The sequence below is a fragment of the Rhopilema esculentum genome, chromosome 3, assembly GCF_057945365.1.
Source record: "Rhopilema esculentum isolate cy_ngs chromosome 3, ASM5794536v1, whole genome shotgun sequence".
In the NCBI taxonomy this organism is placed as follows: domain Eukaryota; kingdom Metazoa; phylum Cnidaria; class Scyphozoa; order Rhizostomeae; family Rhizostomatidae; genus Rhopilema; species Rhopilema esculentum.
This window is the reverse complement of record NC_142817.1, coordinates 4510917-4532069: the sequence shown is the minus strand read 5'-3', so window position 1 is coordinate 4532069 and position 21153 is coordinate 4510917. Positions and strand designations below refer to the sequence as shown.

Genomic DNA, 21153 nt, shown 5'->3' with positions numbered 1-21153 from the left:
AACCACAAAGGGATCTATCGATAGCAAATCACAGTTTTCATGCTTACATGCATAGCTGTAATCGAGTGAAAACAACAAGTTTATTCATGATTGCTTTTACATTCCTCCACTGTAAGATCTTTCTCCAGACGTCCTGTTTTATGCTAAGTCTTAAACAATATACTCGAATATAGCGAGGCGTGGGTAGCGATTAATAAATTTTTAATATTGCATAAAGTTTTAACCAGCTGTTTTACCATACCAAAACAAACAGCTTCCCATTGCAAAAGAATTGATTTCACGAAGCACTTTAATCAGGCAACCCAAGCATCAGCCATAAATCTTATTGAAGAATTTTGACATTAATTAGCTTAGTATAACCATGTATGTTTTCAATGGTCACAAGTTATGTCTTAAAAGGATGACAGAGTCTGTGAGTAAACTGATGGATAATTAATGGAGCGGTTTTGAAGCTGAAACAGAATTTCACAACAATCCCCTCAGTCATAAGGCACCATGAATTAGTCTTTTTATACAATATTGTTATTCATTACTTTAGATGTATTCAATTGCCAGCGGTTGTTCTGTAGATCCAGATGGGTATATCAATGTAATTTGCCTAGGAATTCGGTGGGAAAAACGTGAGGTTTGAGAGAATTTCAGATAGTTGCACAACAAAAATAGATATTCTCAAAATCTGATCAGAATGCACAGAAGCTAGATTTTTGAAAATTTCAAATGTGTAAAAAGCATTAGAATTTCTAATATGGACTTTTGAGCCAGTCTCTGTATAGAAGTAGCCAAAGTTAAGAATGGAGTCGGCCAAAGTTGAAGCCAAACTGTCACTTGAAAAAGGATAACAATTTGCATTCCCATCAACTGGTTTTATAATGAAAAAATGATAAAGAATAGGGAATTGAAATGCCTTTGAAGTAATCCTACAACTCCGGAAATATCATGATTTGGCAGATTCACTTTTACCAGAATATTGAAACTTTTACCTTCCGGCGTTTTCCCGCCTAACAATCCAGAGAAACAGAGCAAAGCTCTTGCGAAATAAAAAGAATTCATCGATTTTTTTACCATTGAAAATATTTCACAACAAATGCCTCAACCCTATGTTTTGAATCCAGCCGGCGTGACCTATTTAATTCATATGACCAATGACATTAATGTATGGAGAAAGTAAATAGAGTCATGTTTTTGTCCAAAGCTGTTTCAGTTCTGTAAAGGTTTTAACTTGAACAATGTCATTCTTGTCATATTTTTGAAAGATTGATCGAAGTCAAGCGATAGTGCAGTGCTCTATGACGCACAACACCGTTTCTTAGTTTTCCTTAAGCTAACATTCCAAAAAGGTATACCATTAAGACTGTCTTTAAAATCAAAACAACCTCAAATCTCTTCTCGTGGGTCGTTGAAAAGAAAAGATTTCTTTCCATTCCGTGACAAAACTTTTTCGAAAAACTATGACTTGCAATTTACCAAACAACAGTTTAACGTTGAAAACGAAATTTGAAGTTCAAATATTTAGTGCTTTTACGTTATATTTCAAGGCATCATACATAAGATAGCAATATTAATGATATGTTAATTGACCCATGTTTTAACAAAATGCGAAAATTGTGTTAAGTTAACTGTATTTGCGCATTAAAACTGCACGTATCGTATTTCAGGGAAAGAGTCCTGCAAGGCATAATTCAATTTTCCCGAAAAACCTAACTGAAAAGAGTTTTTTCAATCATTAAACTTCAAATTTAAAACTCTTACGGCAAACTTGATACGAAACATACAAAAAAAAGGAAATTTAAAGCTAAGGTAAAAACATTTCGCACGGTCTTCCCAGCTAACTGGAACTTAGATCAGTCTTATTTCTGTACAGACAGGAACAACTATTTATTAAGCCTTCAAATGGTATGAACAGGCAAGTGATTGTGCAAACAAACTGAAACATTTTGAATATAGCAGACAATTGGGCACGAATCTAAATAGAGGATCAACGAACAAATGTTGATATCAAACTGACAGACACTACCAAATGGTTTTCACAAAAAAATCTACTGCCTTATTTTTAATTACATAGATGAATGGGGCACTATAGACCGACTATTTCATGCAGGAAGGTTCAACGTTTTAATTTTTGTGACCTGCAAGTATGATTCTCATGTTCGGTACAATTTGTTTTTATCGGATTTAGGCCTAGTTCTGACACTTCAGCCGAAAGGTTCTTATACTCGAGCCCTACTGTATTAGGAATCTGATATTTTAGCTACGTTTTGACTAATAGAAAACTAGAAAATTGAGCCTTTTGCAGCCACATTTAGAAGTAACTTTGGTTTCGAGGGATTAAAAACCATTTGAGAAATTATTGGACATTAACGAAAGGAAAAACCTATGCGAAGGACTGAGGTAGATATTTATGAAACAAAACTTTTAACTAAACGTATGTTGCACGAATGTGCCTGAAATCATCCTCAGACTGAGCTGACCATAAGACATTGAAACATGATTTACAAGTAAAAGTACCAAAAATAGCCATAGTTGAATAAAAGAATGATGAATTCAGATGAGCAGGTTTGCTAATTGTAGACGAGTTTTCGGACGCTCAATGGGAATTTTTGATCACATTAACGAAGAAACCAACAAGCACTTGGAAAGTTGGTCCCTGTAGGTAACCATAAAACAGCTATCATTAGTCAGCAAGGTATGGTAGATTATACAAATCTGCTATTTGAAGGAATAGTTAGACTAGGAAACTGGCCAAATAGTTTTGTCTATAGTGATCAAATAGTTTGGCAGCAAAAAAGGGGCGCAGTGGGAATCTTTGATACGCCTGCTATAGTTAAAGAAGCTTTTAATGAGTAATTTGTTGAGAAAAGCACTGCAGTTGAAAGAAAGAAAAGAAGGTCCAAAGTGTTGATAGGTCTAATGGCCATGAAGAAAATCGTACTCTCAAGCATTGATAAGAGAAGCGTGTAGCAAGCAAACGTAAAGAATTCACGCATTCAAAGTAGATAAGCGTTGACACATATTGACGTGAATTTCTAATAGAAAGAGAAGGAGCGTTCAATTTGATGTGAAGACGTAAAAAATTTAGATGTAGAGTCTTTGAAAACACTGGGTTCATGGTGCACTGGAGTCTTTAAATACACCGAGAACAGTTAGAAATGGCATAAAATGCACAACGGTTTAACAAACATTGCTGTCAAGTTGAAATATCAGCAAATCACAACATAAACTGAATGGATAAGCAAGAGAATTAAACAAACATTTCTTACTTACTAGACAGTGGAGAAAAGCGGCATGGCACAAAATGTGGCATGGAAGACGAATGTACCAAATAACGGGTTATTCTGGACAAGTGTCGAATCTTACCGCTAGCCTGATGTAATAGAAAGCGTGTAGACAATCTGAATGGTCTTCTTATTAAAGAAATTAACCTGTTGTACAATTAACGTCGGATAATATGTGACTTGATAAATTATACATGAGGAAATGGTGGTTTGCAATAGGACCAGCGCAGCTTGAGTCGAAATCAAAAGACGTTTGTTTATAGTCAGCTTGAAGACAGGATTGCCAAGCTATTTAGTTTTAAAAACCACATGGTGGGAAAACTTGTAAGGCAAACCTTCTGTGAGAAGAAATTTGCACACTTTATGCTAATAATGATATTTAATTTGACATGCATAAGTACAGCGAATCCAGAAATAACCTAGGCCAGATTGATCAGAGTACGCGCACGAGAAAGGTTTTGAAAACCGCTCACGTGAAACCACTGCGTGCTGCTCTAGGATTTCACCGATTTGCAGAAAAGCGGAAGGTGTTCACGTGTTTTTTTCTGCGCGCAATTTGATTGGTCAACCGCTCGTGGTCGAGTAGCTGTAAGCCACTTCTACCTGTGTCAAATGCCCTTCAAGCATGATATTGAACTCGTTAAAATAAAGGAAATTTTGTTGCAGATGTGAACTAAAAGAACTACTGCTTCAATAAGGTGTGATATGTTTTGTATGTCATTTACAGGGTGTGTCTTGAAGTAATTGATTCGCAGACAAAATATGGCATATTTCAGAAAAGTTCGCTGCAGATGGCATATTTCAGGACAAAAAATAAAGGTTTAGAATGAAAGAAGTGGTCATTGCATGACAGGTTTTTATTATAGAGTAGAGGTTCTATCCTGGCCGATGTAAAGGGTTGGTATTAATAGAGAAAAAGTCTTTTGCAACTTCTAAATCGATAAGTTCTAAGAAACTCAAAAGATAGCACTGAAATCTTAATGAAATTTAATCAATGTTCTAACAAGTCCAAAACAGAAATGAGAATTTTGTGGCACAAATCATTGAAACATTCAAACTCGGTTACGAATAAAATGAAAAAACGATTTAGCCAAGACAAATCACCGTACAAAGGAAATATGCGATATCATTTCATAATTTTAAAGATCATTGAGACTTACCTTTGCTGATTCCTGCCTTTGGTCTTTAGTATAAAGTACGGTCTTCAATAGTCTTTAATTGTGGAACTCTATTGAAATGAGAAAATGTGTTTATAAACGCGTGCCTTAAAGTTTACCAATGAGTATGATTAAAATAAATTGGCTTTTACTCTTAAAAACAAGCAAAATCAAAAGGCTAATGAGAAGTTAATTTTACAATCATAAACAGAAATGAATTATGGCAGTAGGGGACTACGCTATACCTCGATCCTTTAAAAATACTGGCCTACATTTTTCTTTATAAATGTAAAAAACCCAGTGGTTCCACAGAGTTAAGAGAAAATGAGAGTGCCAAAATATCTTCCCATATCTACATCCCCATATCACGCAATTTCGCTATGTTTATAGGGTGCCAAATAATGGATGGCTGATTCGCAAGGCCTCTTTTTGCCATTTGCATTACCGACCAGGATGATCAGCTTTAAAGTAAAAAGTGCAATCAGTGCCTTCTTGCATGAGCTGCAGTTTTAACATCTCCAAAGTTTTTCACATACAAAAAATGCCGACCTCCAGTTGGATCGTTATGTCTGAAGAGCTTTGCTTTCATGAGCTGCCATGATCTGCACGAAAACTGGGTGGATGAAAACTCAAATAACCGCTTGCAACCATCTTGCTTTGTAACGTAAATAGATCTGTTACCAGTAACAGTTTATCTTTATGGGATCTACCATAACTTTTAGAATCCAAGCCTAATCTTTTGCTCTCTTTTAAACCCCTGACTATACACGCAACGGTAAGGTTCCCGAATATGTATCGTAATTACTTCTGTATTATTGGCTTTGCGCTGATTAATTATCTTGACAATATAGTGTTAAAATGATAACAAAAATACTCCTTTAATATGAAGAAATTCAAAGGAGCAAAGAAACTGCACGCGATAGAACTCAGATCTGACATCATTTGCTCAAGCCACACTGATAAGATTCTAACTCAGATAAACACATGATTTCTATGCCTGCACGAAAAGGACTACCATAAATGCCCATAGTCCTGTTCTCAGGCGCCTATTTAAGCTGTGGGTGATACCATTAACAGCAAGAATGCCAGTACGACGGGTAAACTTGCAAACCGTCTGGTAGCCATGACTTTCAGTTTTGGAGGTGAAGTGCATCGGTTCCTTCGTGTAGTATAGTGTAGTATAGTGTAGTATAGTGTAGTATAGTGTAGTATAGTGTAGTATAGTGTAGTATAGTGTAGTATAGTGTAGTATAGTGTAGTATAGTGTAGTATAGTGTAGTATAGTGTAGTATAGTGTAGTATAGTGTAGTATAGTGTAGTATAGTGTAGTATAGTATAGTATAGTATAGTATAGTATAGTATAGTATAGTATAGTATAGTATAGTATAGTATAGTATAGTATAGTATAGTATAGTATAGTTTAGTGCAGTGCAGTGTAGTGTTGTTTAGTGTAGTGTAGTGTAGTGTAGTGTAGAGTAGAGTAGTGTAGTGTAGTGTAGTGTAGTGTAGTGTAGTGTAGTGTAGTGTAGTGTAGTGTAGTGTAGTGTAGTGTAGTGTAGTGTAGTGTAGTGTAGTGTAGTGTAGTGTAGTGTAGTGTAGTGTAGTGTAGTGTAGTGTAGTGTAGTGTAGTGTAGTGTAGTGTAGTATAGTGTAGAATAGTGTAGTGTAGTGTAGTGTATTGTTGTAAAATCTAGTCCCTTGTCGTGTAATGCAGTTAAGTGTAGTGCAATATAGCATAACGTGATACCCACGTTTAACGTAAAGAGATGTGTAACAGTATAAACTGGAATAGCGACGTGTGGCTAATTCAATAGCAGTACGACGGTCAAACGTGGAAAGGTGTTTCTTGTGAGCTTTCAATCATTCTAGTGCTGTTCTCAGCAATTGAATTAAGTTTAAGCAGTCAAAGATCAAAACTTACTAATTTAAAGAGTAGTTTCGGGACATTTGCTTTTACTCCTTTGTTCCTGTTTGGGGAAACCTTCAAGATCGAAAAAAATTTTAGGAGGCTTTTGAGATCATATATTTCGGTATAAACAGTTTAGGATTATTGACAAAAGGTTGCTCTAACAGGATCAGTAAAATTTTTGAAGCGACATTGGCGGTAAGAAATTCCTTGCGCGCGTGAGGACTTTAGAAACAAAACGTCAAGGAAACATTCACACGACGTTTGACGCACAATCATTCTTCTGACAATGGCATCATTACAATATTACCCAAACAGCATTGTTTTAATGCTAACAAAACATGATCTTCTCCAAAATTGCGTGCAACCAACGTTTTAAAAGTGATACCGGATATTGAAACAATCCCGTAGATATTCACTATTCTCAATGCGCGAAAAAGGAATTTGATAAGAATACCGCACACTGCTGTGGTAAATCTTAAAAGTTAGGTAATCGCTTAAAACGATATATTTCGTCAGGGACAGTATTAGACTTAACGCACGCTGTCGTCAACCGTGGTTTCTTTGTTTTGCAACCAACGCTACAAATTGCTTGTCTGACGCAATATCGATTGCTTTGTTTTGATTTGTACTTAGATCTATTTCAGCTTTAGAAAATTACGTAATGTTTGGTTTTGTTTTGACCTGGTTTCCATGACCAGGGCTATTTAGAAAATTGTATAAATTGAGCGCAACTATCAGTAAAAGTTAGAGAGGGTTTGAGGTTGCCTCACGTAAGAATGTCATTCTGTGAGCATAATAATCATCATAACCAACGAAAGTGAGTTTTCTTTAGTGTCACTGGGAATTTGATTCAGGTAACAGGGCCTTAACTACGACCTTACGAGATTCCCCACACTAAAAGTGGCGACCCTGCCAGGACCACATCAAAGACAAGGATATCAAGGGCAAAATGGCAGCTGAGGAAAAATACAACCAAGAACTAACAACTGGTAAAATCGTGTTGGAAGACGTTCAAGAGGCTTTGGAGTCAGGAGAAAAGGAGGAAATAGAGGTGGCCTATGAAAGAGTCTGCGAAATCACAAGAAAACTGGAAATCTCAAAAGACAAAATCACAGAGGAAATGCTCGCTGAGGAGAAGACAATCGATCAAGTACGGGAATGGAACAAAGAGCAGAAGGAAAAAATCAAAGAATTCCGAAACATGAGGAAAAGGCTAAAAGAAGAGCTGGATGGCTTTAGACGAAGAGAGACAGAACAGAAGAAAGAAGACGAGCTGAAGCACCAACGGCGACTTATAGAAGAAAAAGCATCAATTGACAGAAGACGGGAACAAGAAAAGGAAGAGGCAAAAATCCGTGAACAAGAACGAGAGGAGCGATGGTACAATAAAAAATTGGAAATGGAGATGGAACTGGCAAAGAAGCGAAAAGAGGAAGATGTACATGTCAAGCCGCAGCAGCAGTCGGTGAAACTTCAGAAGTACACGATCACTCCATTCAAGGGAGATTACAAGGACTGGCTCCGATTTTGGAATCAGTTTATGGTAGAAGTGGATGCATCATGCATTGCAGAAATCAGTAAGTTTAATTACTTGCTAGAATTGCTAGACGGGAAACCTAAAGAGGACATCCTGGGCCTACCCCACACCGCAGATGGCTACGAGGAAGCTAAAAGGATCCTGCAAAAGACCTATGGCAAGGACATCAAAATACACAAAGCTTTAATCAAGGAGCTTGAAGGGCTGGAATCAATTTCAAGCATTCACAACACTGCGAAGATCCACGATTTCTACAACAAATTGGCAAGGATTGTCCGCACTCTGGTGACCATGAAGAAGCTGGATAGCGCCCAAAGCTATGTCTACACGCTAGTTGATAAGCTTGGATCGGTGAAAGAATCTTTGATTCAGAAGGATGATGACTGGGAAAATTGGGACCTACAGGAACTTGTGGAAAATCTGGAGAAATACATCGACAGACATCCGTTACCAGTTAGTGAAATTGGTGGTACCAAGAAGAGGTCTAGCGACTACCAAGCAGAGTGGAAGCCACGAGACAAAATGATGTTAGCAAACACAATGGACAGAGCAAAGGGAAAACAAAACAGTTGTGTCTACTGCGACTACAACAATCACAAAAGTTCAGACTGTCAGAAGGTACTTGATTTGGCTCGAAGGCAAGAGATTGTGAAGAACAAAAGGCTCTGTTTTAATTGCACTGGCTATGGGCACACAGCTTCCAAGTGCAGATCCAGAGGGTGTAGAAAGTGCGATAGGCGACACCACACCTCCTTATGCGATGCGACGACGCTGAGTAGAGAAGAAAATGCGAACCAGCAATCTGAGATGGGCAAGAGAGCACTAGATGTCACAACTACCCTTCATGCGACAATTTTGGCCAAAGTAAATGGAATACCAGCACGTATTATGGTGGACAGTGGATCAAGCAGTTCGTATATCTGCACCAGCCTCATAACGCAGCTACGGTTGAAGCCAGTGGGTGTTGAGACAAAGAACATTGAGCAGATGTATGGCACCGTAAAAAGAAGAGTGCAAATATTCAAGGTCACGGTACAGTCCAATGTGGTTGATGGTTTCTGCTTGGACCTAAAGTGTATCAACGGAGAGAAGGATACTCTAACATACTTGCCCAACCCAAGAATCAAGGCATTGAAGGCAAAATATAGCAGATTCAGAGGTTTGACTTTCGGTGATGAAAATATGGAAGAAGATAGGCTACCGATCCATATCATCTTGGGTGCTGCAGATTTTCAACGAATCAAGACTACAGAGCCTCCAGTGCTTGGACCAAATCCTGATGCCGACCCCGGGGCAGAATTCACTATGCTTGGATGGACCCTGACTGGAAGAACCGTGGACACTGAGGGAGGAACAGAGAAGATCTTCTTGATGCTATCCCCAAAGGAAGAATTTGAAAAAATGTGCTCAATAGAAGTTCTAGGGTTGGCAGACACAGACAGTGGACCGGGAGATGGTTTTCATGAAGCCTTCAAAGGAAGCCTACAACGACTAGATGATGGCACTTATTCTACTAGACTGCCGTGGAAAGAAGATCATGTCCAGTTGCCAACAAACAAGAAGCTTGCTGTGGCCAGGTTGCACAGTACGACAAGACGGTTGGAAAAGCTGGGGAAACTGGAAGAGTACCACGAGGTGATGGAAGCACAAGTCAAAGAAAGGATTTTGGAATCAATTCCAGAAGAACCAAGTGGTAAAATCATCCATTATGTGCCCCACCAACCAGTTATCAGGGAAGATGCTGAGTCTACTAAAATGCGAATTGTGTACGACTGCTCGGCAAGATCCAGCCCAGAGGACCCTTCACTTAACGACTGCTTGGAAAAGGGACCACCCTTGCAGCCATTGATACTGAATATATTGCTGAGAAACCGAATGCTGCCTCTCTGCATCACTGGTGACATCAAGAAGGCATTCCTTCAAATAAAGTTGGACCCTGCTGACCGCGATTCACAACGTTTAGTTTGGTATAACAACCTAGAAGAACGCAAAATGATTGCTTACAGATTCACAAGGGTCATCTTCGGCTCAGCACCAAGCCCATATATCCTCGGAGCTACACTGGAAAACCACCTCAGCCAGTATACAAAAAGGTTCCCAGAAACAGTTGAGGCTTTGCTAAAGAATACCTACGTGGACGACGTACAGTTTGGAAGTCATAAAGAAGAAGATCTGCTCAAGTTCAAGGCAGAAGCAACGCAGATTTTACAGGAAGGTGGATTTGACCTACACAAATGGCACAGCAATGTTCCAGAAGCAGAAGTCCCGACACCAGAGAAGAATGTGTCTACGTCAGTAGAAGAAGATTCAACAACGTATGCAAAGACAGAAGTTGGTACAAAATCATGTGAGACGAAGATCTTGGGAATTCCATGGAACAAGAAAAACGATGAGTTAACAATTAGCCTGTCAAGATGTGCAGATACGGGAAATGATGGTGTGTTAACAAAAAGGAAGATGCTGTCAGTGATTAATGGTGTGTTCGACCCGTTAGGACTTGCTTCAGCAGTCATTATAACCGCCAAGTTACTGTATAGTCAAGTTTGCAAGGAGAAGTTGGCATGGGATGAAGAAATAAAGAGTAAAGTAGCAGCTTTGTGGAAGAATTGGATCAAGAAACTGATCAAGCGGCCATCGCTGAGTGTCTCTAGAAGTGTCATTCAAGGAAAAGTAGCGTACATCACATTACATGGTTTTGCAGATGCGAGTAAAATGGCTGTGGCAGCATGTGTTTACGTGGTTGCATATTACAACGATCAAGAACCAAGCCAGCACCTGCTCACTGCAAAAGCAAGGGTTGCACCAGAGAAATCCATCCCACGACTAGAGCTTATAGCAGCTCATACGCTGAGCAAACTGGTCGCCTGTGTGAAGAAGGCACTGGAAGATTACCAAATCGAAGAGATTCATGGATGGGTTGATAGCACTACGGTACTGCACTGGCTGAAAGGAAAGGGCACTTGGCGCCAGTTTGTGCGCAATAGAGTCAAGGCCATCAACGACAGCGACATTGAGGAGTGGCACTATGTACCAACTGGTGAGAACCCAAGCGACTTGGGGAGCAGAGGAGTTGAGCCAACACAAATGGAATCATTTTGGTTTCATGGACCACAGTGGCTATCAAGCAAAGAAGATTGGCCGGTTCAACCAGAAATTGGGGAAAGTAAAGAAACAGAAGCTGAAAAGTTGCCAAAAAAGGAACGACTAATGCTTGCCAAAGAAGAAAAGGTTGTTACAAATGCTGTAAAAGATCTTCTAGAAAAGCATACACTTTGGAAAACATTGCGAATAACAGCACTGGTACTTCGATTTGTAACCAACTGTCGCAGACAGGAGAAGCAGACTGGGATGCTGACAGCAGAAGAGATAGAATCAGCAGAGATGTTTTGGATCAGGGAGGTGCAGCAAGCTAAGGAGATAAGGCCTGATGTCCCACTGAAAAAGGATCCACTAGGGATATGGAGATGCCATGGAAGAGTGCCTGACTACAATCCGATATTTCTGCCACGAAGTAACACTTATGTGGAACGACTAATTGAGCAATGCCATAGAAGAATGTTGCATGGGGGAGTATCTGTGACAATGAGTTGCATACGGGAAAGGTTTTGGGTACCTAAACTCCGCACATTGGTGAAAAAGGTCATTCACAACTGTGACAAGTGCAAGAGGTTTCGAGTGCAGGGATTGGCAGCACCTTCAAACTCACAGCTACCAAGTTTCAGGTCACAAATGACACATCCATTTGCGTGCACTGGCGTTGACTTTGCAGGACCAATCACGTACCGAGTGAGCAAGAAGACAGTTGGGAAGGCTTACATTGCTTTGTTTACGTGCGCCACAACCAGAGCCGTGCATTTGAAATTATGCAGAGACCTGACGGCGGAAGAATTCCAGCGAGCAATGAAGGAATTCATCGCAAGAAGAGGCACACCAAAACTAATGGTTAGCGATAATGGCAAGACTTTCATTGCAACCAAGAAGTGGCTGAGCAGGCTCAAGAAGAATGAGGAGTTGATGAACTACTTAGCAACTGACAAAATCAAATGGAGGTTCAACCTCTCACGAGCCCCATGGTGGGGAGGATTTTTTGAGCGGCTGATTGGCACAATGAAAAGAAGTCTCGCAAAGGTTATTGGTAGAAGTATACTCAAATTTGCAGAGTTGGAAGAAGCACTTTTGGACATAGAATGCGTAATGAACAATCGCCCCCTGAGCTACCAAGGCGAAGAGTTCGAGACCCCAGTCATCACGCCAAACATACTGATCAGAGGGCAACCAGCACATATGCTACAAGAGGATCTGCACAAAATAGGGGACGAGGAAACGCTTCCCAAAAGGATGGTATTTCTGGCCAAAAGCAAGGAGCAGCTACGAAAGAGGTGGTTGGGAGAATACTTGTACGCGCTGGAGGAAAGAAAGCTCAAACAAAATGGAAGTCACGTTGAAATCCCGAATAATGGCAAAGTAGTGTTGTTGAAAGAAGACACAAAAAACAGAGCCCAGTGGAGAATTGGAAGAGTTGCTGGAAAAATTATCGGCAGGGATGGTGTCGTACGGGGATTAAAGATCAAGTTAGGCAACGGTTACATCGTTGAGCGACCGCTCCAACTTATTTGCGATTTAGAAGTTGGGGGAGAAAACTGTGCAGTTAATGTCCAGTTGAATCCGAAGGCTCAAGAGTTCAGACCAAGGGAGAGTTTACCAAGAAAGGCAAGAAATGATGCGAAAAATCAAATGGCTGCTGTCAAGATTCACGAAGACCAGGAAGACTTAGAAGATGGATATTAAAACTGTAGTCACATTTTAATAGGGGGAGGGTGTGGTAAATCTTAAAAGTTAGGTAATCGCTTAAAACGATATATTTCGTCAGGGACAGTATTAGACTTAACGCACGCTGTCGTCAACCGTGGTTTCTTTGTTTTGCAACCAACGCTACAAATTGCTTGTCTGACGCAATATCGATTGCTTTGTTTTGATTTGTACTTAGATCTATTTCAGCTTTAGAAAATTACGTAATGTTTGGTTTTGTTTTGACCTGGTTTCCATGACCAGGGCTATTTAGAAAATTGTATAAATTGAGCGCAACTATCAGTAAAAGTTAGAGAGGGTTTGAGGTTGCCTCACGTAAGAATGTCATTCTGTGAGCATAATAATCATCATAACCAACGAAAGTGAGTTTTCTTTAGTGTCACTGGGAATTTGATTCAGGTAACAGGGCCTTAACTACGACCTTACGAGATTCCCCACACTGCCGAGGCATTGCTATAAATTGGTTAATTAAGCCAATCAGAGAGGTTTTGTACCCTTGATTTGTGTACAACGGTTCATTCGTCAAATAACACTAATCCACTCAGATATGACCGTTTGACAATTTGACGGGATTTGAAAGCAAAACACTTCTAATGATACATATCGCCGACAAAAGAGAGTTTCTTAGCGAAGAAATTACCGTTTGAAGGGAGAACAGACGCAAAGAGGGGGTTCACGGGTTTGTCCTTCTTTTTGGCCAGTTAAGGATGCAAAATGGGGGCTCCGAAATCCTTAGAGAATACTGTAATGCTAACTTGTGAAGAGCGACAATAGCGAAAAAAGAATAGTAGAAGAAGAATTTCCTAAGGCACTTTAGAGTCCAAAAGTGCAGATCTTCCTTCGAACAATATATTAAGGCTCTGAAATCCTGTTAAACTACTAAAAAGTTTAAATGAGGCTGGATTTGGATGCAGCGCTTAAGTTTTATTGGCTCCATTGGCTTTGCTCACGGTTCTTGATCGTTTGACCGCCATGTTTCTTGGCTCTTAAAGCACTTCGGGTGAAAATTATTTGCGGTGAAATATGATATTTTTCGAATATTAGTGACCGTTCAATCTTTAAGATTCTTAGACAGCGAAATATTTAGAAATTCTGAAACTCTGAATTTCTTGGCAATATTACAAACTAAGATAGTCACCCAAAATAAAGATAAGTGTGAATATGTGACGTTATTGGGAAAATCTGATTACGTTACGTTGATGCAACTGACAATAGGATAGAATAGAAAGTAAACCCCCCCCCCCCCAACATCATAGTTGTTTCCACCGTCTCCAAATAGGTACGCAATTTCATTAAAGAGCTCGTTTATACCGGAGTTGACTTATTTTTATACATTTCCGACGAAAAGGTAAATAAAAGAACACGCATCGTTTGCTATGGTCTGCTTTCTGCCTTCCAACAAGGTTAAAAAATGCAACACAATACCCAGTAATTAAACCGTGGATTTTGAACATGGCAGTGATGGCCCTTGCTTAGAACATTGATGGTAACTATCGTGATTGATGATGATCAATCATTGATCGACGACGACTTTGATGATGATTGATGATTTATAACTATCATGGCTGATTACGATAATGGTGACTAATGATTTATGACGATCATGATTATGATGATAAATGATTAATGATGATGATGATGACGACAATGCTTTTGTTGCTGTTGTTGTTGTTGTTATTGTTGTTAATGCTTTTTCTTTTGCTGTTGTTTTTGCTGCAGTTGATCATACTGGTGCTGATAATGATGATAATAATGATTCATGTGGAGCGAGATTCGCCTTGTTCCACCATCTTTCGTTCAATCGGTGTGCTTTTCACCAATTGCCTCTAAATTTACTTATTGAAGCCTGTCGTGACAGCTCTTTTCTTTCGGTTTGCTCTCTTTTTGAGAAAATTGAGAATCCTGATCCGAGATTAGGTGGATATTTATCTCACTCGCTTCGCTTAATCGCTTAAGCCATGGCATGGACTGGTGCTTTCCCACGACAACCTACGGTCCTGCTCAGGTCAGTAATTGTAGCTGAATGCACCAAGTCAGCGTTAATAATCCTTAACATTAAAGTTTTAGCCTTAAATGGCAGAGCTAGAGATTTTAAGCCGAGAAAAGAATTATGTTTACAGTGTTTACCTGCCGAACAAATCTCTTCTTCTGTTATTCGGTCAAGTACCAAAGCGAAAGATGAGTAAAACAAGCTATTATCGACTGGTTATGACTGAGCCTGAATCTTAGAATCGTGACCATAAACTGATTTCGTAAATCTGTTGTTTCCCGGAGAAGATGGCCAGGAATTGGAGAAGCGATAATGAGACATTACGGAGAAAAACGGTTGAAAACCTCAACCATTATGTAATGAATTTGAATAACTTTCTGTCTGTTGTAATTATAACAGAAAGGGTGAAGTGAACCTTTAAGCCATTCACCACCAGACCCAAGAAAAACTAGACGCATTGAAGGTCACTGCAAAGGATGCTGGGATACAGCTGGCGTATATAAGTGGCCTAAGTACCGACTTAATAGTTGAAGAGCTAACACAACACACTCTAAGGTCGTTTCTTTGGATATTTTAGTAAACAACTCCGCATTACAAATCTGCATAAAAAGTGCACGAAAGAATGAAAAGAAAGGCGATGGTACTTCGATTTACAAAAATAGTGCTTCTCATTGTTCCAAGACTAAGCCCTGATACCCGTATTTACATTTCCTGAATCAATCTGTTTGATACAACTTTAAATTATATGGCCGCTGTTGCATAAGCAGTCATTCCAACGACAAAAAGATTCAAAGTATCTTAAAGCTAGCGTCGATTGACATAGATTCCTAAATTGTCAAAGCGAATACTATTTGCGTAGGAGGTTGACAGAAATGGGCTGTATATAGACAAAGATTACGAAAGACATACAAATGTTGAAATTATGAGCAAGATAGACAGAACAGGCCAAAATGAAGGAAAATATGAGAAGGGAGGTGTGAAAAAGTCTAGACAACATAAATGATGCAGCCATTGATAGTACGAATGTTGATGTACTGAATAAAAGTGCTATGGAAACGAGGTCAATGCCCATCATAAAGAAAGGATCGCAGAAGGTTGTGATTAACTGAACTGGGCATACCTTTTGTTTGAGGAGGATTTTAGGATAAAGATTCTAATCAAATGTATAACTTGAAGAAGAAAGTTTTAAGTAAGATTTCATCTGTGAAAAAGAATTTTATAATGCACGCATGACGAATGAAAATGTGCAAGAGAAAAGCAGTGGATTTTGGACTCTCTAAAGCAACTTCTGCTTTTTCTGCAGTTCTATTAATTATCAATTGATGAAATTACATGATTTGTCCGTGAAAATATCCTAGCATGACAATCTTTATTAGTGTAAAAATTAAACTCGATTCGCTTAACATCATTTTTTGTAGTCAAAATAATGAAAAAGAAACAAAATGCTGCAAAAATTTTACTCTAAAATATTTTATGCAAAAATATTTATCGTCTTATCTTAATCTTGAAGTTAAAAAGAGAATCCGTGGAAAGAATGTGTCCGTTCTAAGGAGATGTCCGTTGAAAGAAAGCGTCCAATGTTAGGGGATGTCCTTTGCAAGGAGGTGGCCATTCGAGATGGTTACCGTTTTAAGGTGGTGTCGGTTCTCGGGAGGGGCCCGTTGCAAAGAGGGGCCCGTCGCGAGAAGATGGTCGATGTGTGGAGGTGTACGTTCTAAGGAGGGGCCGTTGTGTGGAAGTGTACGTTCTAAGGAGGTGCCCGTTGTGTTGCATGGAAATATACGTTCTGAGGAGGCGCCCGTTGTAAAGTGAGGTCTTTTGTAAGATGATTTCCGTTGTTGGGAGGTGTCCATTGTAAGGAGCTTACTTGAACAAGCGGGCTTTCCAATTTATATTACCATACATAATATATTCATAAAAATAAAAAATTATTAGAAAATATGGAAGAAATTTTATGGTTTAGAGCATATATGAAATAAGCTGAACTGAACTAAGTTGCAGTTGGTGTAAAATAGTTCATACAGACAAGCTAATAAGAATTGAGCATTAATCTTGTCACTGTAGAGTTCCAGGTGGCTTTAGAGCCTAGTTATTTTGAAAGCTTCACCAAACCTATTTCTGTCTCTTAAAGCTCAACAGACAATAAAGTAAGCCGGGCCCAATAAGTCGCAATGCATGCCAATTCAATCACAAGACGACATACTGTTACACATTCCATCAGTATCCAAAGAACGCACCGTAAGTACAGACCCAGGATGAAGCCACTGCATCAAGAGTTGATCAGGTATTAGACAAGTAGCTGCCAGAATTTATCTCTTAAACCCATCTCTATTCAGCACGCCCATTCTTTATGGTTTGGGAAACAATGCTGAAAAGAAGATTTAAACATTGCACATATAGCGGTTTATGCCACCGAGACAAGTACCTCATTCGAAAATCTACCCTCTTTGAGTTCGTTAGGAATATTATATTTACCATGTTTATGTTTCGTGCTAATTTAGGCCCTAATCCTGTTATGAAGAACAACAAGTTTCGCTCGCCTATGGCTAAGTATTCAGGAGGGGAGGAATGGCGGTAGCCTTCTCATGCATAGAACTATAACCACATCTATAATACTGCGTAAAACAACAAGAAGTCCTTCTGGTGGGACATTTACGAAGGGTAAACGAAACAAATAAGACAAGGTTTCTTGTTTTCTACAAAGAAAAACTTGTGTTTCGTATCTTCCACAAACATAATTCCTATGTTTCCAGCGAGGGCTCCACGACAAACTATTCAAAAAAAGCTGGCAGCAATCATCAACATTGTAACATCACGATTTTCCCTCAATGCATTTTGTTTGGAATAACACTGGTGGTCTGTAGAATATTGAAAAGCTGAAAGACTGGGGCTGAAAATAGGTGACCAGCAGCTAAATTCACATGACTTCCAGAAACTTCTGTGAATGAAGTAGCAACATAAGGGCCGGGCAGAGACGCCAAGAAGGGGCGAACAGCCCCAGGGCCCCGTGGTCTAGGGGGCCTTATAAAGTAATGAATTCCATTATAAGAATGGAATTTAGCAAACTTAGCACAAGTATGCATTAAAATAATCAAACATTTTCAATGATTGCAAGGAAATGACGGCAAAGATATTCTGAAATGTTTTATACGGCAATCTAAAGGGCGTGGTTGCAGACATTTGCGCTTGCAGGGGGGTCCTGTCTTTCATTGCCCAAGGGTCTTCGAATCCTCTCGGGGGCCTTGGGCCCGGGTGGCCAAAAGGTATACAAAATAAGAGAACAAGCAAAAAAGAACGAATACAAACTACAACTTTCTCGTTAATCTAACCCAATTATCACTCCCTCGATTAAGTTAATAGAATTGGTAGCGAAGTTCCAAAACCAGTCCAAATACCACAACTATAAACAAAAATTTTCAAAATAGTTTTCTACAAAACTATTTATAAAGACTATCATCATGTTTAACGCTCTGTCTTGTTATAATCAAATTCCAAGGAATCCGTTGGCACAAAACCTCAAATCCAGCTTTGCCACAGAAGACAGATACCCATCTTTTACAAAATTCTACAAATCCAAGATGATCCGAAAGGGCCTCGTTATAATTCTGTCGACGCCTAGACGAAGTATCATTTGAAAATTTAACAGCCATACCATATTCAATAAGCCTCGTTTTATCTTTGAGCGTTCACAAGGATCCTTTAATTGAAATCAAGAAAATTCTGCTACATGTTGAGGTGATACTTTACAACGATCTTCTTATTATCCATTAAGTGAAAATATCTTGGCAAAAATAATAAAAAGATTATTGCAATTCTTTGCTTTTGCAATGGAACTGTGTAATGGAACCTTCTTATAGAGTTTTCAAGTATGATGTCACAAAAACACTATTTTTAGAATTTTCGAATTTTGACCATATAACATGAAAGAACACCATAAAATACTCCCATATATGCAAAATCATTTATACCTGTCAAAAATCGTGTGAGCTATGGCCAATAGAAGATTCTAAGTTTGCTAACGAATTACTGTTATTTTGGCTCAGTTCATAAAGTTAGAACTGGGAGCAAATAACAGAGGTTTAATGGGGCCAGATTTTGTGCTCATTTGGTCATTTCTCAGCCAATTCATAATACCTTCAACTGGTTTTGCAGCTTTAGAGATATTTCATGATGATCTTTCAGAAAACGTCATACTTTTTTCTTGCCTGGTTCCCCCTGACAAATTCAAAATGAGAAACCTTTAAAATTCCTTTGTCTTTGGTTAGATCAAATTAAACCCCTCAAATCAGGCTATTTTTAACTGCATTCGAAAAGGGCATTCTTTTAATTGTTGTTACCATACCATTATTTTTAGCATGATAATGCAGACATACATCCTAGTTATTATCTGATATGGCTTATCCAGAGCTTTGGCTATGGGCTCTGGCAAACAATAATCTTGCTTTATGCTTCACCATCAACACTTACCTAGGGACATCTTAAAATCGAACATTTTATTAAAGAAAAAAAGTATTGTGTTAAAAATTGATTATGGTTTTATAAAGACAGAAGCATTAAAGTGTCACGCCCTAACTAAGCCTTTTTGTTGTTCTCCTGAGTGAGGGGGATTCTCAGAACTGGATGTTTTCGAACGGAGAAAGAATGAACATTTTCGAGGGCCCAGAGGAGTGACTCGAAAACTTCTACATACGGGGAGGTCCATCCGCAATTATCAAAATTAATTTACCTGAATTAAAGACAAATTTTGTAGACCTAATTATCAGCTAAAAAGTGTCGATAAGACCCAAAAATATCAAAATAATATCGATAAGACATCTTGTTGTTGAGCAAAGGAGACCACTAGAAATAATTTAGACTGTTTCCTACAATAATCTGTTCTTTTATTCCTGTTTTTGATATTGTTTATGATATTATATGTTTTTGATATTTTTGATAGTGTTAGTTGAGCCTATAAGTATCAAAAAGTAAGTTGTTAAATCAGGTACCAAAGAGTATCACATGAAAGTTCTTACCCATAATGATCGGATAGACCCCCCTTGTATATAAAATGCTCAAGTGATCCCCCGGGTTCTAGGGCTTTGTACGATGTCATCTAAAATTGGTTAAAAAAAATTTTCCTTTGAAAGAAGGTGAAGTTTTGGTGTGGCAACGTTTTTATTGGCATCACAGCCATTGACCTTGCGAATGCCATGTTTTCTTGGGGTCTGTCTCTGTTTTTCTGTATATCAGAAAGTTGGAACCAGGATCTAGGGGCCTTAGTAATCAGGAAGCACTGCGATGGCTAAGTCTCGAAGAACCTGCCCGCTAAGATCCTTGTCCAAGAGGAACAATTGCTGTAGGCAACAGAAAGTTATCAAGAATTCAGGTGAATCATGTTGGAGAAGCCACAAGAATTTTCTTAAATTCATCTCGGGTCATGAAACTGAGCCCACGTCTGATACGCACCTGGCCAACAACATATCGATTATCAAAATATCAGCTGCAGTGATCAAGAATGAATTGGTTGAGTTAACAGAAAGATTATCACATCCATTGTACCGATCACGACGATCAAATTACAGCCGTGCAATTACTGCGGTTATAGCAATCAATTAAACCACTCGTGGAATTACAACTAGGAGTAAGGCACGAGTCATTTTGATAAATCCCTCTCTTTTGTGATGGTAATCAAATGGAATCATACTATCGGAACAACTAAAAGTATCAACAATCAACGCAATCACCTTAATCACCACGATGGCCGCAATCACCTCAATCACCACGATGGCCGCAATCACCTCAATCATTTACAGTCATTCATCGACGCAATCAAGCAATCAATATCTAGCTTGCAGTTGCGTTATTAGCGTGTTAACCACAATCAAAGATACTCAAATTTAATTAAGTGGCTGTCAAAAAACGCAATAAGGCCCTTTGTCTCAAGTACTACCGTGCCACTTGACAGTACGAGTGTCCTCAAAAATGATATTCAAAATTGCGCAAATCTCGTTGCTTTTGAAAGACCATAGTACAGTTTCAAAATTTAGGGTAACTCTTGCGTATCTACAGAGGATTTTCCAAAATGCAATTTTCTTGCAAAGCCTGAGAAACTTAACACCTACAGTTGTTTACCGATACAATCCCCACACAATCGCTCATAAAAATCAGTCAAGATCCGACAGTCAAGACTCATGTCTGATGGTTACAACTAATAGAATAACCTCTGTGTTTTAAACGTTTCTTATTCATGACTCACACACCCTTTCAGGACAAACCCTCAAATCAGGTCACACCCCAGCGATGTCACATCCAAGGTACGCCACATCGAAGCACCCCAAATTGCCCTTTATTCGATAAGCCTCTTTGTGACATCGATTTCATCTTTCATTGCGAGGAGATCTCGCGTGTTGCTATCATTTGCTCTTCTCGTACATAAATTCATATTAGCCAAAGACATTCAAAATGGCCCAGTGGTGGTCATTAAATTGTTATTGAGCCAC

At 39.0% G+C, this 21153-nt stretch overlaps 2 protein-coding genes across 6 annotated transcripts in view; one reads left to right on the top strand and one right to left on the bottom strand.

Moving 5' to 3' along the window:
• Positions 1 to 21153, bottom strand: part of LOC135692922 (contactin-3) — a 90250-nt gene that overhangs the window by 24157 nt on the left and 44940 nt on the right. For 3 of the 5 annotated variants that reach the window (XM_065211268.2, XM_065211267.2, XM_065211271.2), the window contains one exon: positions 4433 to 4500. The gene's annotated coding sequence lies outside the window, so the exon portion shown is untranslated. Of the gene's footprint in view, positions 1 to 47; positions 589 to 3261; positions 3400 to 4432; positions 4501 to 21153 lie in introns of those variants that run through there. The other 2 variants (XM_065211269.2, XM_065211270.2) reach the window with 2 other exon arrangements.
• LOC135689890 (uncharacterized) lies at positions 7288 to 12663 on the top strand. Its single transcript, XM_065207252.2, has one exon. The coding sequence runs from the start codon at positions 7288 to 7290 to the stop codon at positions 12661 to 12663; it is 5376 nt and encodes a 1791-aa protein (XP_065063324.2).

Coding starts and splice junctions, on each gene's coding strand:
- LOC135689890 (XM_065207252.2), top strand. CDS start 7,288: ATGGCAGCTGAGGAAAAATACAACCAAGAACTAACAACTGGTAAAATC.